We start from the raw sequence: 19,035 nt of genomic DNA, 5'->3' as shown, positions 1-19,035 counted from the left end.
CACTATTCCTATTACACATAGATTAAACTAGGGCAACAGACTCTTTGCCATCAATGAACGGCCTTTGTATTGTAATACTCACTTATTGTCATCCAATACGGAATTGAGGGCCTCAATCCATTCCGGATCAATGCTGCCATCGCAAACAATCCAAGAGTGTACACGCGGGGGTTCTGCGTTTACAACGACAGCGGTGTGTGTTAAAACACCATCGAGCCATTGACGGGTGTCAGGATCAAGGCGTCCCAACAACTGGATACGGCTCATCGATTTTGGGCTGATGGTATGGACACGTATTTGTTGTTGTTGTAGTTCAGATGACTTTGATGTTTGTGTAATCAAAGCCTGGCGTAATACACTTATAATGGTGGATTTACCACAACCAGGTGGACCCATGACCACAACGCCCATGCGTTTCTGAAGTTGCTCATAAAGTTGGAGACATTTAATCATTTGCATTTCATTAAAACACAAACTCAATGCATCGAAAGCCTCCCTAATCGCCTGCTGCAGAGGTGATGGGTTGATGGAGGCATTGACTATCTCGGGAAATACATTCTCTAGCAACATATCGAAACGTATGACATCGTGCAGGGCTAATTTGGACATGGTGGAACTGCGTAAACATTGGACCACCACTGACATTTCCATTTCATTCAAATCACCATTGTCGCTTTGGTCTGGGTCAATGTTGGTGACAGAGGTGGTGGTGTCCTGATGCTTTGCCATAGAGGTCGTCGTCGATGTTGTTGCTGTTAGACTCCTTAAACCTTCGCCGCAGGCTAACAAAATTGTTTTCAATTCTCTTAAGCCCCAATCATAGTGGCGTTGGTGTGTCAAAATCTTTGCACACATATCGAAAAGTTCCACTACACGTTGAGCTATTTCAGTAGGCTGCTTAAATCCTTCCACAAATAGCATGACGCGTGCAATTTCTCCTGGTTCCGGTTGTTGCATGACAATTGGCCGAAACAATGCTTGTATATTGCCGGGTAATTTCTGGCGTCCACCGTATTCAGCTCCAGCCGGATTGAGAGTTACAAATATGCCGCAATGATGATTGAGTTTAATCTGTGGTTGGGAGAAAAAATGGGAAGAGAGAAAGAGGGAGAAAGAGAGTGATGTAAAAAAACAAAAACAATCAAAGCTACCGGATTAATGAAATGATTAATGAGAATGGATCTGTATATTTGTATGGAACATGTGAAGTATTCCATGGATATTTGGCTACGATATGTAGAAACGTAGATGAGTTAGGGCAGACTTGGGGGTCTGGGGGCCTCATCAAACTTGAATGTACTCAATATTTCTTTAAAGTTGTTTGGAAGACATATTGATACACGGATAAAAACTACACAGAAAAATTGAAAAAATTTTGTCAAGATTTTATTTCTATAGAAAATTTTGTCAAAATTTTATTTCTATAGAAAATTTTATCAAAATTTTATTTCTATAGAAATTTTTGTCAAAATTTTATTTCTATAGAAAATTTTGTCAATATTTTATTTCTATAGAAAATTTTGTCAAAATTTTATTTCTATAGAAAATTTTGTCAAAATTTTATTTCTATAGAAAATTTTATCAAAATTTTATTTCTATAGAAAATTTTGTCAAAATTTTATTTCTATAGAAAATTTTGTCAAAATTTTATTTCTATAGAAAATTTTATAAAAATTTTATTTCTATAGAAAATTTTGTCAAAATTTTATTTCTATAGAAAATTTTGTCAACATTTTATTTCTATAGAAAATTTTGTCAAAATTTTATTTCTATAGAAAATTTTGTCAAAATTTTATTTCTATAGAAAATATTGTCAAAATTTTACTTCTAAAGAAAATTTTGTCAAAATTTTATTTCTATAGACAATTTTGTCAAAATTTTATTTCTAAAGAAAATGCTGTCAAAATTTTATTTCTAAAGAAAATTTTGTCAAAATTTTATTTCTATAGATAATTTTGTCAAAATTTTATTTCTATAGAAATTTTTGTCAAAATTTTATTTCTATAGAAAATTTTGTCAAAATTTTATTTCTTTAGAAAATTTTGTCAAAATTTTATTTCTTTAGAAAATTTTGTCAAAATTTTATTTCTATAGAAAATTTTGTCAAAATTTTGTCAACATTTTATTTCTATAGAAAATTTTGTCAACATTTTATTTCTATAGAAAATTTTGTCAACATTTTATTTCTATAGAAATTTTTGTCAAAATTTTATTTCTATAGAAAATTTTGTCAACATTTTATTTCTATAGAAAATTTTGTCAACATTTTATTTCTATAGAAAATTTTGTCAAAATTTTATTTCTATAGAAAATTTTGTCAAAATTTTATTTCTATAGAAAAATGTGTCAAAATTTTATTTCTATAGAAAATTTTGTTAAAAATTTATTTGCATAGAAAATTTTGTCAAAATTTTATTTCTATAGACAATTTTGTCAAAATTTTATTTCTATAGACAATTTTGTCAAAATTTTATTTCTTTAGGAAATTTTGCCTAAATTTTATTTCTATAGACAATTTTGTCAAAATTTTATTTCTATAGACAATTTTGCCAAAATTTTATTTCTTTAGGAAATTTTGCCTAAATTTTATTTCTGTAGAAAATTTTATCAAAATTTTATTTCTAAAGAAATTTTTGTCAAAATTTTATTTCTATAGAAAATTTTGTCAAAATTTTATTTCTATAGAAAATTTTGTCAAAATTTTATTTCTATAGAAAATTTTGTCAAAATTTTATTTCTATAGAAAATATTGTCAAAATTTTATTTCTAAAGAAAATTTTGTCAAAATTTTATTTCTATAAGAAAATTTTGTCAAAATTTTATTTCTAAAGAAAATGCTGTCAAAATTTTATTTCTAAAGAAAATTTTGTCAAAATTTTATTTCTATAGATAATTTTGTCAAAATTTTATTTCTATAGAAATTTTTGTCAAAATTTTATTTCTATAGAAAATTTTGTCAAAATTTTATTTCTTTAGAAAATTTTGTCAAAATTTTATTTCTTTAGAAAATTTTGTCAAAATTTTATTTCTATAGAAAATTTTGTCAAAATTTTATTTCTATAGAAAATGTTGTCAACATTTTATGTCTATAGAAAATTTTGTCAAAATTTTATTTCTATAGAAAATTTTGTCAACATTTTATTTCTATAGAAAATTTTGTCAACATTTTATTTCTATAGAAAATTTTGTCAACATTTTATTTCTATAGAAAATTTTGTCAACATTTTATTTCTATAGATATTTTTGTCAAAATTTTATTCCTATAGAAAATTTTGTCAACATTTTATTTCTATAGAAAATTTTGTCAACATTTTATTTCTATAGAAAATTTTGTCAAAATTTTATTTCTATAGAAAATTTTGTCAAAATTTTATTTCTATAGAAAAATGTGTCAAAATTTTATTTCTATAGAAAATTTTGTCAACATTTTATTTCTATAGAAAATTTTGTCAACATTTTATTTCTATAGAATATTTTGTCAAAATTTTATTTCTATAGAAAATTTTGTCAAAATTTTATTTCTATAGGAAATTTTGTCAAAATTTTATTTCTATAGAAAATATTGTAAAAAATTTTACTTCTATAGAAAATTTTGTCAAAATTTTATTTCTAAAGAAAATTTTGTCAAAATTTTATTTCTAAAGAAAATTTTGTCAAAATTTTATTTCTAAAGAAAATTTTGTCAAAATTTTATTTCTATAGAAAATATTGTCAAAATTTTACTTCTAAAGAAAATTTTGTCAAAATTGTATTTCTATAGAAAATTTTGTCAAAATTTTATTTCTAAAGAAAATGCTGTCAAAATTTTATTTCTAAAGAAAATTTTGTCAAAATTTTATTTCTATAGATAATTTTGTCAAAATTTTATTTCTATAGAAATTTTTGTCAAAATTTATTTCTATAGAAAATTTTGTCAAAATTTTATTTCTTTAGAAAATTTTGTCAAAATTTTATTTCTTTAGAAAATTTTGTCAAAATTTTATTTCTATAGAAAATTTTGTCAAAATTTTGTCAACATTTTATTTCTATAGAAAATTTTGTCAACATTTTATTTCTATAGAAATTTTTGTCAAAATTTTATTTCTATAGAAAATTTTGTCAACATTTTATTTCTATAAAAAATTTTGTCAACATTTTATTTCTATAGAAAATTTTGTCAAAATTTTATTTCTATAGAAAATTTTGTCAAAATTTTATTTCTATAGAAAAATGTGTCAATATTTTATTTCTATAGAAAATTTTGTTAAAAATTTATTTGCATAGAAAATTTTGTCAAAATTTTATTTCTATAGACAATTTTGTCAAAATTTTATTTCTATAGACAATTTTGTCAAAATTTTATTTCTTTAGGAAATTTTGCCTAAATTTTATTTCTATAGACAATTTTGTCAAAATTTTATTTCTATAGACAATTTTGTCAAAATTTTATTTCTTTAGGAAATTTTGCCTAAATTTTATTTCTGTAGAAAATTTTATCAAAATTTTATTTCTATAGAAATTTTTGTCAAAATTTTATTTCTATAGAAAATTTTGTCAAAATTTTATTTCTATAGAAAATTTTGTCAAAATTTTATTTCTATAGAAAATTTTGTCAAAATTTTATTTCTATAGAAAATTTTGTCAAAATTTTATTTCTATAGAAAATTTTGTCAAAATTTTATTTCTATAGAAACTTTTGTCAAAATTTTATTTCTATAGAAAATTTTGTCAAAATTTTACAAATTGGCCATATTGGACCATATTTACGTATAGGCCCCAACTAAACCGACCGATTTGGTTTGTGGAGCCTCTTAGAGAAGCAAAATTCATCCGATCCGGTTGAAATTTGGTATGTGGTGTTTGTATATTGTGTCTAACAATCATGAAAAAATTTATCCATTTCGGTCCATAATTATATATAGTCCCCATATAAACCGATCCCCAGATTTGACCTCCGCAGCCTCTTGGAGGAGCAAAATTTATTCGATCCGTTTGAAATTTGGTGCGAGGTGTTAGTATATGGTCTCTAACAACCATGCAAAAATTGGTCCATATCGGTCCAAAATTATATATAGCCCCCATATAAACCGATCACCGGATTCGATCTTCGTATCCTCTTGGAGGAGCAAAATTCATCCGATCCGGTTGCAATGTGGTACGTGGTGTTAGTATGCGGTCTCTAAACAGATCGCCAGATTTGGTTTAGGAGCCTCTTGAAGGAGTAAATTTCATTCGATTCAGTTGAAATTTTGTATTTTGCGTTAGTATATGAACACTAACAACCATGTCAAACTTGGTCCATATCGGTCTATAGTTATATATAGCCCCCAGATAAAGCAATGCCGACTCACACAAAAATTGGTACGGGTTCATAATTGTATATAGCCCCTCGTACACTGAAAAAAGCATACTCCGTTCCAAAGATTTTGTCTTTACTTTAAAAAAATTGGTATTGATTCCGAGCCAAAGAAGCGGAGAATACAAGTAAGGATACTTTTAAGACACAATTCTCTTTTAAATTTAGGTTTTGTGTACTTGCTTCTAGGAAGCAAATTTTAATTTATCGCTTTCTCAGCTTTTTTTCTTCATATGCTATCAAAGTCCTTTAAAAACGAATTAACGGCAACTTTATTTTCCAAATTTGGACTCGACTTCCAGTAGAAATTATGCTATGTTTGAAGTAAAAAACTTCTTTAAAATAAAGTTTTGAAAAACATGTCCTATATTTGAACGATTTTTTGCTTTGTAATCAAGATGCAAAAAGACAACAAATTTAAAGACAATTTCATTAAATTTAAAGAATTTTTCTGAATTATTAAAGTCAAGTTGACCTTAGCCTATAAATTTTTTCTTTCATGTTAAGATACCCATTTTTAAGTCAAATCACTTAATTATAAGGACAATACGACTTCATTGAAAAGTTTATCGACTTTTGGACAAGGAAAATAACTTTATTTTAGAGCAATGCGTCTTCTATGCTAAGCAAAATTTGTATTCGTATTTTAAAGACATGAAATCTTTGACCTCACGACAATATTTTTTTCAGTGTAATTATTTGTAGAATTTAGAAGACGGTGTTAAGAAGTTTTAAGATACCTTGCCATCGGATTACCCAAGTAATCCGATTGTGGATGAAACACTTTAGTAGAAGTTTCTACGAATCCATAGTGGAGGGTACATAAGATTCGGCATGGCCGAACTTACGGCCGTATATACTTGTTAAAAGTGCTTTCAAAGCCTTTAGAACAACTTCCAATTTTTTGCTGGGATTATGCTCTTCAAACATGTTTCTCTGCGTGCACTGAAAAAAAAGCATGTCCGGTTCCAAAGATTTTGTCTTTACTTTAAAAATTTTGGTATTGATTCCGAGCCAAAGAAGCGGAGAATACAAGTAAGGATACTTTTAAGACACAATTCTCTTTTAAATTTGGGTTTTGTGTACTTGCTTCTAGGAAGCAAATTTTAATTTTTCGTTTTTCAGCTTTTTTTCTTCATATGCTACCAAAGTCCTTTAAAAACGATTTAACGACAATTTTATTTTCCAAATTAAGACTCGAATTCCAGTAGAAATTATGCTTTGTTTCAAGTAAAAAACGTCTTCAAAATAAAGTGTTGAAAAACATGTCCTATATTTGAACGATTTTTTGCTTTGTAGTCAAGACGCAAAAACATAACAAATTTAAAGACAATTCCATTAAATTTAAAGAATTTTTCTGAATTATTAAAGTCGAGCTGACCTTAGCCCAACCATTTTTTCTTTTATGTTATGATACCCATTTTTAACTGAAATCACTTAATTGTAAGGACAATACGATTTCGTTGAAAAGTTTATCGACTTTTAGACAAGGAAAACAACTTTATATGAGAGAAATGCGTCTTCTATGCTAAGCAAAATTTACATTCGTATTTTAAAGACATGAAATCTTTGACCTCACGACAATATTTTTTTTCAGTGTGTGCAGTCCACCACTTATCTTCTTTTTTTTTCGTTACAGTGCTCGTTATGATTATCCTCATCTGTAATATCCCATATAAAATATTCCATTCGAGTCCATTTACTACAATACATTCGCACACAATTCCACAATGATAACAATGACAAGTCAGAAATTAAAAAAGTTTATCCTTTTTAACAGATAAACAATCCTTCATTGTTCATCAATAATGCAATCATTGGATTAACAATACAATTGGTGGCCAATAAACGTTGTAAGTTATTTGCTGGTATTTTAAGGTCATTGAATTTTCGAGGAGCAGAGTATAAAATACAGACGGTGGTTACATACAAGTAAATACTATTGAAGCATTGAATACAGACAGACAGACATATTCGTCGTCCTATGTAAGAGAGTGAAATCGTTTTAATGGATTCCATCCAAATGAGGTGTAATGTAATAATGATAATCACATAAATAAGATTAAATATGGAAGCAATGTCGATAATGGCATGAAAATATGCGAATACATGCATGGCTCTCGAAATGCAACTTGCTGCATTTGGTAAAATTTGTATGGACATGGCTTTGAATCTTACGCCTAGTAACTACAAAAAAAAAATTTGCAAAAAATTAATTGCAACAGAGGGTCGCAAAATTTCACAAATTCGTGTCTTAAATTTAAAGAATGAAATTTTTAAAGCAAAAATTATAAACATTTTTAAAAGAAAATGTCTTTATTTTAAAGAAATTTGTCCTTAATATTATGTAATTTGCTTGATCTAAAATTTAGGTTGCATAATCTTTCATATTAGGCCAATATTTTGTTTTCAGTGTGGAGGGTATGAAAAAAAACTATATAAACTAAATTTTCATTTCCCCACCAAAAACCCTTAAATCTTACTCGAACACATTGTGCTCCTCTAGCTGCCTACCTACTCCAGAGAAAATGGAATCAAAACAATTTACAAGTTTCAAATGATTTGCACAAATATTTACGTTTGGACGAAACATGTTCCACTGCAAACCCCACTAACTCCCTCGAGTTAGTGAGTAGCTACTTGTACTTACATTCTTTCCGGCTATTTGAACAACATCCGTTTTGTCCTTTAACGCACATTGTATGGGCTGTATTAGCATTGATATGGCCGAGAGGGTGGCCTCCTGTAAACGATTGAATTCATCAAAGCATCCCCAGGCACCACAACGGGCTAGACCGGTGAGAATCAAAGCCATTGATTCCGTGTCCACATTCTGTAATAGATAAAACAGTGAGCATGAGTGAGTAGATGGCTTTCAAATTCAAGGATAAATGGACCAATGCTACAATTGTCGAGTTGGAAGGGGGGAGGGTGGAGAGAGAGGTAGTATCCCAGCAAAAAAATTGGAAGTTCTTCCAAAGGCACAACTTTAAAAGCACTTCCAGAAGATGCACTCCCAATGATGTTCTTTATTTTAACTACCCAGGAAATTCTTTTAATTCAATATTTTACAACTTGGATTTTTGATATTTGAGGTCAAACGTTTCCGACAAGCGTTAGAATCCATAAAAAAATATAAAAATTATTTATTTGACAAAATATCACAGAATTTTTTAATTTACATCCAAAACATTGAATTCGGATCACACCTAAAGAAGTGATGCAAATTCAGTGCAATGGCTGTTGAAATGGAGAACTTCCGTCCTATGACAAGCCCATGTTAAATTCATTGCTTCTGTGTCAATTTTACACTACTTCCGGATCCAAAAATAACATTTTCATTACTTTTTTGGCGACGCTTTTTTTACTGGGATGTGTTGTAAGAGGCGTTGTAAGTTAAAGAGAAATGCATCATAACATTTTTGAAATGTTACATCATGGAAATTGCAATAATGTTTTTTATCCTGTCAACATTTCCATCACAAATGTTTTGTTCGCGCATGCATTAAATGTTCTTGTCCAAAGCAGTGCGTGTTTTTGATTTTTTGTTAGCCAGGATTAGGTTAGAAGACTAAAACACATAATGGCAGAACATATTTTAGAAGAGACCAAAAATATCAAATACCTTTGGACTTTCAATTTTGTCAAAATTTTATTTCTATAGAAAATTTTGTCAAAATTTTATTTCTACAGAAAACTTTGTAAAAATTTTATTCCAATAGAAAATTTTATTTGTATAGAAAATTTTTTTCAAAATTTTTTCTATAGAAAAATTTCTATAGAAAAATTTTGTCAAAATTTTATTTCAATAGAATTTTTTTTTTAAATTTTAGTTCTGTAGAAAATTTTGTCAAAATTTTATTTCTAAAGAAAATTTTGTCAAAATTTTATTTCTACAGAAAATTTTGTCAACATTTTATTTCTATAGAAAATTTTGTTAAAATTTTATATCTATAGAAAATTTTGTCAAAATTTTATTTCTAAAGTAAAATATAATTTTTTTTAAATAAATTGCTAAACTTTTATTTATACAGATTATTTTGTCACAATTTAATTTCTATAGAAAATTTTGTCAACATTTTATTTCTATAGAAAATTTAGTCAAAACTTTATTTCTATAGAAAATTTTCTCAAAATTTTATTTCTATAAAAATTTTGTCAACGTTTTATTTCTATAGAAAATTTTATCAACATTTTATTTCTAAAGAAAAATTTGCCAAAATTTTATTTCTATAGAAAATTTTGCCAAAATTTTATTTCTATAGAAAATTTTGCCTAATTTTATTTTGTCAAAATTTTATTTCTAAAGAAAAATTTGCCAAAATTTTATTTCTACAGAACATTTTGTCACAATTTTATTTCTATACAAAATTTTGACAAAATTTTATTTCTATAGAGAATTTTGTCAAAATTTTATTTTTTTAGAAAATTTTGTCAGAATTTTATTTCTGTAGAAAATTATGTTAAAATTTTATTTCTATAGAAAATTTTGTCAAAATTTTGTTTCTGTAGAAAATTTTGTCAAAATTTTATCACTATAGAAAATTTTATTTCTATGGAACATTTTGTCATAGTTTTATTTCTATGGAAAATTTTGTCATAATTTTATTTCTATGGAAAATTTTGTCATAATTTTATTTCTATAGAAAATTTTGTCAAAATTTTATTTTTATAGAAAATGTTGTCAAAATTTTATTTCTATAGAAAATTATGTCAAAATTTTAGTTCTATAGAAAATTTTGTCAACATTTTATCTCTATAGAAAATTTTATTTCTATAGAAAATTTTTGTTAAAATTCTTTAGAAAATTTTATATCTATAGACAATTTTTGCATAATTGTATTTCAATAGAAAATTTAGTCATAATTTTATTTCAATAGAAATTTTTATCAAAATTTTATTTCAATAGAAAATGTTCTCAAAATTTCTTTTGTAATGAAAATTTTGTCAAAATTTATTTTTTTTTTTTTCTGTTAAAATAAGTTTGTCAAAATTTTATTTCTATAGAAAATTTTGTCAAAATGTTATTTTTTTAGAAAAATTTTTAAAGATGTTATGGTAAGTTTGTCAAAATTTTATTCTTACAAGAAATTTTGTCAAGATTTTATTTCTATAGAAAATTTTGTTAAAATTTTATTTCGTTTTGTTCTGTTATTGTTGGTTTTGTTCTTTAAGCATTGTTGTTGTTTTTCGATTTCAACTTAAAACCATGGCGTTGACTAAACTACTCGTACAAGAGTAGCTTAACCAACAGAGGAAAATAATGTTTGTCAAATTTATTTGGGCAAAGCCCTATAGACTGCAAGCTGGTTGGATGGATGCACGTTTCGGAATTACCGTATTCCTCATCAGCATCCTCTACTTGCAGCAAAGCTATCAACCAATTATCAGAACAAATTCTGGTAGTTCACCAAACCCAAAGTGAACCACACTTGAACCCTCCGAAAGAAGGTTTATGAAGCCGGCTTTTGCCGAAATAAATCTGTACAAACATTTCTCTTTTCCTTTGCCAAATTTTGTCAAAATTTTATTTCTATAGAAAATTTTGTCAAAAGTGTAGTTCTATAGAAAATTTTGCCAAAATCGTAATTCTATAGAAAATTTGTCAAATTTATATTTTTATAGTACATTTTGTCAAATTTTATTTCAATGGAAAATTTTGTCAAAATTTTATTTGTATAGAAAATTTTGTCAAAATTTTAATTCTAGAGAAAATTTTGTCAAAAGTGTAGTTCTATAGAAAATTTTGCCAAAATCGTAATTCTATAGAAAATTTGTCAAATTTATATTTTTATAGTACATTTTGTCAAATTTTATTTCAATAGAAAATTTTGTCAAAATTTTATTTGTATAGAAAATTTTGTCAAAATTTTATTTCTATAGAAAATTTTGTCAAAAGTGTAGTTCTATAGAAAATTTTGCCAAAATCGTAATTCTATAGAAAATTTGTCAAATTTATATTTTTATAGTACATTTTGTCAAATTTTATTTCAATAGAAAATTTTGTCAAAATTTGATTTGTATAGAAAATTTTGTCAAAATTTTATTTCTATAGAAAATTTTTATCAAGATTTTATTTCTATAGAAAATTTTGCAAAATTTTATTTCTATAGAAAATATTGTTAAAATTGTATTTCTTTAGAAAATTTTATTTTTATAGAAAATTTTGTCAAAATTTTATTTCTATAGAATTTTATTTCTAAAGCGAATTTTGTCAAAATTTTATTTCTATAGAAAATTTTGTCAACATTTTATTTCTAAAGCGAATTTTGTCAAAATTTTATTTCTATAGAAAATTTTGTCAAAATTTTATTTATATTAAAAATTTTGTCAGAATTTTATTTTTAAAGAAAATTTTGTCAAAATTTTAATTCAATAGAAAATTTTGTCAACATTTTTATGTCTATTGACAATGTTGTCAAAATTTAATTTCTACAGAAAATTTTGAAAAAATTTTGTTTCTATAGAATATTTTGTCAACATTTTAATTTTATAGAAAATTTTGTCAAAATTTTATTTCTATAGACAATTTTGTTAAAATTTTAGTTTTATAGAAAATTTTGGCAAAATTTTATTTCAATAGAAAATTTTGGCAAAATTTTATTTCTATAGAAAATTTTTATCAAGATTTTATTTCTATATAAAATTTTTATCAAGATTTTATTTCTATAGAAAATTTTGTAAAAATTTTATTTCTTTGGAAAATTTTATTTCTATAAAAAATATTGTCAAAATTTTATTTCTTTAGAAAATTTTATTTTTATAGAAAAGTTTGTTAAAATTTTAAATCTATAGAAAATTTTTATCAAGATTTTATTTCTATATAAAATTTTTATCAAGATTTTATTTCTATAGAAAATTTTGTAAAAATTTTATTTCTTTGGAAAATTTTATTTCTATAAAAAATATTGTCAAAATTTTATTTCTTTAGAAAATTTTATTTTTATAGAAAAGTTTGTTAAAATTTTAAATCTATAGAAAATTTTTATCAAGATTTTATTTCTATAGCAAGTTTTGCAAATTTTTATACCCTGCGCCACACTGTGGAACAGGGTATTATAAGTTAGTGCATATGTTTGCAACACCCAGAAGGAGACGAGATAGACACATGGTGTCTTTGGCAAAAATGCTCAGGGTGGGCTCTTGAGCCGATATAGCGATGTCCGTCTGTCCGTGAACACATTTTTGTAATCAAAGTCTAGGTCGCAGTTTTAGTCCAATCGACTTCAAATTTGGCACAGGTATGTGTTTTGGCTCAGGATAGAACCCTATTGATTTTGAAAGAAATCGGTTCAGATTTAGATATAGCTCCCATATATGTAGTTCGCCCGATATGGACTTATATGGCCCCAGAAGCCAGAGTTTTACCCTAATTTGCTTAAAATTTTGCACAAAAAGAACAATTAGTACTGTAGCCAAGTGTGTCAAATTTTATTGAAATCGGTTCAGATTTAGATATAGCTCCCATATATATCTTTCGCCCGATATGGACTAATACGGCCCCAGAAGCCAGAGTTTTACCCCAATTTGGTTAAAATTTTGCACTAGGAGTACAATTAGTAGTGTAGTCAAGTGTGCCAAATTTTATTGAAATCGGTTCAGATTTAGATATAGCTCCCATATATATCGTTCGCCCGATTAACACTCATATGACCACAGTGGCCAATCTTTTACTCCGATTTAATTGAAATTTTGCACAGGGAGTAGAATTAGCATTGTAGCTATGCGTGCCAAATTTGGTTGAAATCGGTTCAGATTTAGATATTGCTCCCATATATAGCTTTCGCCCGATTTACACTCATATGACCACAGAGGCCAAGTTTTAACTCCGATTTAGTTGAAATTTTATATATAGGATTAGGTTAGAAGACTAAAACACATAATGGCACAACATATTTTAGAAGATACCAAAAATATAAAATACCTTTGGACTTAAAATTTTGTCAAAATTTTATTTCTATAGAAAAATTTGTCAAAATTTTATTTCTACAGTAAATTTTGTAAAAACTTTATTCGAATAGAAAATTTTATTTGTATAGAAATTTTTTTTCAAATTTTTTTCTATAGAAAATTTTGTCAAAATTTTATTTCAATAGAATTTTTTTTTTAAATTTTAGTTCTGTAGAAAATTTTGTCAAAAATTTATTTCTAAAGAAAATTTTGTCAAAATTTTATTTCTACAGAAAATTTTGTCAACATTTTATTTCTATAGAAAATTTTGTTAAAATTTTATATCTATAGAAAATTTTGTCAAAATTTTATTTCTAAAGTAAAATATAATTTTTTTTTAAATAAATTGCTAAACTTTTATTTATACAGATTATTTTGTCACAATTTAATTTCTATAGAAAATTTTGTCAACATTTTATTTCTATAGAAAATTTAGTCAAAACTTTATTTCTATAGAAAATTTTCTCAAAATTTTATTTCTATAAAAATTTTGTCAACGTTTTATTTCTATAGAAAATTTTATCAACATTTTATTTCTAAAGAAAAATTTGCCAAAATTTTATTTCTATAGAAAATTTTGCCTAATTTTATTTTGTCAAAATTTTATTTCTAAAGAAAAATTTGCCAAAATTTTATTTCTACAGAACATTTTGTCACAATTTTATTTCTATAAAAAATTTTGACAAAATTTTATTTCTATAGAGAATTTTGTCAAAATTTTATTTTTTTAGAAAATTTTGTCAGAATTTTATTTCTGTAGAAAATTATGTTAAAATTTTATTTCTATAGAAAATTTTGTCAAAATTTTGTTTCTGTAGAAAATTTTGTCAAAATTTTATCACTATAGAAAATTTTATTTCTATGGAACATTTTGTCATAGTTTTATTTCTATGGAAAATTTTGTCATAATTTTATTTCTATGGAAAATTTTGTCATAATTTTATTTCTATAGAAAATTTTGTCAAAATTTTATTTTTATAGAAAATGTTGTCAAAATTTTATTTCTATAGAAAATTATGTCAAAATTTTAGTTCTATAGAAAATTTTGTCAACATTTTATCTCTATAGAAAATTTTATTTCTATAGAAAATTTTTGTTAAAATTCTTTAGAAAATTTTATATCTATAGACAATTTTTGCATAATTGTATTTCAATAGAAAATTTAGTCATAATTTTATTTCAATAGAAATTTTTATCAAAATTTTATTTCAATAGAAAATGTTCTCAAAATTTCTTTTGTAATGAAAATTTTGTCAAAATTTATTTTTTTTTATTTCTGTTAAAATAAGTTTGTCAAAATTTTATTTCTATAGAAAATTTTGTCAAAATGTTATTTTTTTAGAAAAATTTTTAAAGATGTTATGGTAAGTTTGTCAAAATTTTATTCTTACAGGAAATTTTGTCAAGATTTTATTTCTATAGAAAATTTTGTTAAAATTTTATTTCGTTTTGTTCTGTTATTGTTGGTTTTGTTCTTTAAGCATTGTTGTTGTTTTTCGATTTCAACTTAAAACCATGGCGTTGACTAAACTACTCGTACAAGAGTAGCTTAACCAACAGAGGAAAATAATGTTTGTCAAATTTATTTGGGCAAAGCCCTATAGACTGCAAGCTGGTTGGATGGATGCACGTTTCGGAATTACCGTATTCCTCATCAGCATCCTCTACTTGCAGCAAAGCTATCAACCAATTATCAGAACAAATTCTGGTAGTTCACCAAACCCAAAGTGAACCACACTTGAACCCTCCGAAAGAAGGTTTATGAAGCCGGCTTTTGCCGAAATAAATCTGTACAAACATTTCTCTTTTCCTTTGCCAAATTTTGTCAAAATTTTATTTCTATAGAAAATTTTGTCAAAAGTGTAGTTCTATAGAAAATTTTGCCAAAATCGTAATTCTATAGAAAATTTGTCAAATTTATATTTTTATAGTACATTTTGTCAAATTTTATTTCAATGGAAAATTTTGTCAAAATTTTATTTGTATAGAAAATTTTGTCAAAATTTTAATTCTATAGAAAATTTTGTCAAAAGTGTAGTTCTATAGAAAATTTTGCCAAAATCGTAATTCTATAGAAAATTTGTCAAATTTATATTTTTATAGTACATTTTGTCAAATTTTATTTCAATAGAAAATTTTGTCAAAATTTTATTTGTATAGAAAATTTTGTCAAAATTTTATTTCTATAGAAAATTTTGTCAAAAGTGTAGTTCTATAGAAAATTTTGCCAAAATCGTAATTCTATAGAAAATTTGTCAAATTTATATTTTTATAGTACATTTTGTCAAATTTTATTTCAATAGAAAATTTTGTCAAAATTTGATTTGTATAGAAAATTTTGTCAAAATTTTATTTCTATAGAAAATTTTTATCAAGATTTTATTTCTATAGAAAATTTTGCAAAATTTTATTTCTATAGAAAATATTGTTAAAATTGTATTTCTTTAGAAAATTTTATTTTTATAGAAAATTTTGTCAAAATTTTATTTCTATAGAATTTTATTTCTAAAGCGAATTTTGTCAAAATTTTATTTCTTTAGAAAAATTTGTCAAAATTTTATTTCTATACAAAACTTTATCAAAATTTTATTTCTATAGAAAATTTTGTCAACATTTTATTTCTAAAGCGAATTTTGTCAAAATTTTATTTCTATAGAAAATTTTGTCAAAATTTTATTTATATTAAAAATTTTGTCAGAATTTTATTTTTAAAGAAAATTTTGTCAAAATTTTAATTCAATAGAAAATTTTGTCAACATTTTTATGTCTATTGACAATGTTGTCAAAATTTAATTTCTACAGAAAATTTTGAAAAAATTTTGTTTCTATAGAATATTTTGTCAACATTTTAATTTTATAGAAAATTTTGTCAAAATTTTATTTCTATAGACAATTTTGTTAAAATTTTAGTTTTATAGAAAATTTTGGCAAAATTTTATTTCAATAGAAAATTTTGGCAAAATTTTATTTCTATAGAAAATTTTTATCAAGATTTTATTTCTATATAAAATTTTTATCAAGATTTTATTTCTATAGAAAATTTTGTAAAAATTTTATTTCTTTGGAAAATTTTATTTCTATAAAAAATATTGTCAAAATTTTATTTCTTTAGAAAATTTTATTTTTATAGAAAAGTTTGTTAAAATTTTAAATCTATAGAAAATTTTTATCAAGATTTTATTTCTATATAAAATTTTTATCAAGATTTTATTTCTATAGAAAATTTTGTAAAAATTTTATTTCTTTGGAAAATTTTATTTCTATAAAAAATATTGTCAAAATTTTATTTCTTTAGAAAATTTTATTTTTATAGAAAAGTTTGTTAAAATTTTAAATCTATAGAAAATTTTTATCAAGATTTTATTTCTATAGCAAGTTTTGCAAATTTTTATACCCTGCGCCACACTGTGGAACAGGGTATTATAAGTTAGTGCATATGTTTGCAACACCCAGAAGGAGACGAGATAGACACATGGTGTCTTTGGCAAAAATGCTCAGGGTGGGCTCTTGAGCCGATATAGCGATGTCCGTCTGTCCGTGAACACATTTTTGTAATCAAAGTCTAGGTCGCAGTTTTAGTCCAATCGACTTCAAATTTGGCACAGGTATGTGTTTTGGCTCAGGATAGAACCCTATTGATTTTGAAAGAAATCGGTTCAGATTTAGATATAGCTCCCATATATGTAGTTCGCCCGATATGGACTTATATGGCCCCAGAAGCCAGAGTTTTACCCTAATTTGCTTAAAATTTTGCACAAAAAGAACAATTAGTACTGTAGCCAAGTGTGTCAAATTTTATTGAAATCGGTTCAGATTTAGATATAGCTCCCATATATATCTTTCGCCCGATATGGACTAATACGGCCCCAGAAGCCAGAGTTTTACCCCAATTTGGTTAAAATTTTGCACTAGGAGTACAATTAGTAGTATAGTCAAGTGTGCCAAATTTTATTGAAATCGGTTCAGATTTAGATATAGCTCCCATATATATCGTTCGCCCGATTAACACTCATATGACCACAGTGGCCAATCTTTTACTCCGATTTAATTGAAATTTTGCACAGGGAGTAGAATTAGCATTGTAGCTATGCGTGCCAAATTTGGTTGAAATCGGTTCAGATTTAGATATTGCTCCCATATATAGCTTTCGCCCGATTTACACTCATATGACCACAGAGGCCAAGTTTTAACTCCGATTTAGTTGAAATTTTATATATAGCCCCAACACATTTGATGGATGTGATATGGTATCGAAAATTTAGGTCTACAAAGTGGTGCAGGGTATAATATAGTCGGCCCCGCCCGACTTTAGACTTTCCTTACTTGTTATTTCTATAGAAAACTTTGTCAATATTGTATTTATATAAAAAGTTTTGTCAAAATTTTATTTCTATAGAAAATTTTGTCAAAATTTTATTTATATAAAAAATTTTGTCAGAATTGTATTTTTAAAGAAAATTTTGTCAACATTTTAATTCTATAGAAAATTTAGTCAAAATTGTATGTCTATTGAAAATGTTGTCAAAATTTTATTTCTATAGAAAATATTGTCAAAATTTTATTTCTATAGAAAATTTTGTCAAAATTTTATTTCTATAGAAAATTTTGTCAAAATTTTATTTCTATAGAAAATTTTGTCAAAATGTTGTTTCTATTGAATATTTTGTCAACATTTTATTTTTATAGAAAATTTTGTCAACATTTTATTCCTATAGAAAATGTTGTCAAAATGTTATTTCTATAGAAAATTTTATCAAACATTTATTTTTATAGAAAATTGTGTCAACATTTTATTTCAATAGAAAATTTTGTCTAAGTTTAATTTCTATAGAAAATTTTGTCAACATTTTATAGACCAAATATTCCTACAGGAAATTTTGTCAAAATTTTATTTTAATAGAACATTTTGTCAACATTTTATTTCAACAGAAATTTTTTTCAAAATTTTGTTTCTATAGAATTTTTTTTTCAAAATTTTGTTTCATTAGAAAATGTTTACTCTCAATTGGATCATCTTCGTATATAATGTAAGTATTTTATTTTTATAGAAAATTTTGTCAACATTTTATTTCTAAAGCGAATTTTGTCAAAATTTTATTTCTTTAGAAAAATTTGTCAAAATTTTATTTCTATACAAAACTTTATCAAAAATTTATTTCTATAGAAAATTTTGCAAATTTTTATTTCCATAGAAAAGTTTGTCAATATTGTATTTCTATAAAAAAATTTGTCAAAATTTTATTTCTATAGAAAATTTTATCAAAAATTTATTTTTATTTATATTTATTTATTTATATTTTATACAATTGTGTCAACATTTTATTTCAATAGAAAATTGTGTCAACATTTGATTTCAATAGAAAATTTTGTCTAAATTTTATTTTAATAGAACATTTTTTCAAAATTTTGTTTCTATAGAAAATTTTTTTAAAATGTTATTTCATTAGAAAATTTGTCCACTCAATTGGATCCTCTTCGTTTCTAATATAAGTATTAGCGGCTCTCCATCATTGTGCATAAGTTCTAGCACACAACCTCAGGATTCATAAGTGGCCACCGGAACTTGAGTTCCTTGGTGAAGTGTCATTCACAATTTCTCGAAATCGCCTAAGCAGTTAAACACTAAAGCCCTGAAACCCATACAATGACTGTTTCTTGATTTTATGTCGAAAACACCGTTTGTGGCCTGAATGCTTAGTTACGGATACTAGCATCATCATGTCTTAGCATATGCCTTAACCCTGACTACT

The 19,035-nt window shown here is 25.0% G+C and overlaps 1 protein-coding gene across 1 annotated transcript in view; it reads right to left on the bottom strand.

Annotated features, from left to right (window-relative positions):
- btv (dynein cytoplasmic heavy chain beethoven) overlaps positions 1–19,035 on the bottom strand; it is a 123,103-nt gene that overhangs the window by 44,751 nt on the left and 59,317 nt on the right. Inside the window, exons 14-15 of the mRNA XM_075297350.1 lie at positions 7,986–8,168; positions 83–1,071 (exon numbers count right to left, since the gene is read on the bottom strand). Coding sequence (XP_075153465.1) covers positions 83–1,071; positions 7,986–8,168 — 1,172 coding nt within the window. The remainder of the gene's footprint in view (positions 1–82; positions 1,072–7,985; positions 8,169–19,035) is intronic.

The sequence above is a fragment of the Haematobia irritans genome, chromosome 2 (assembly GCF_050003625.1).
Source record: "Haematobia irritans isolate KBUSLIRL chromosome 2, ASM5000362v1, whole genome shotgun sequence".
NCBI lineage: Eukaryota > Metazoa > Arthropoda > Insecta > Diptera > Muscidae > Haematobia > Haematobia irritans.
This window is presented reverse-complemented; position numbering and strand designations above follow the sequence as displayed.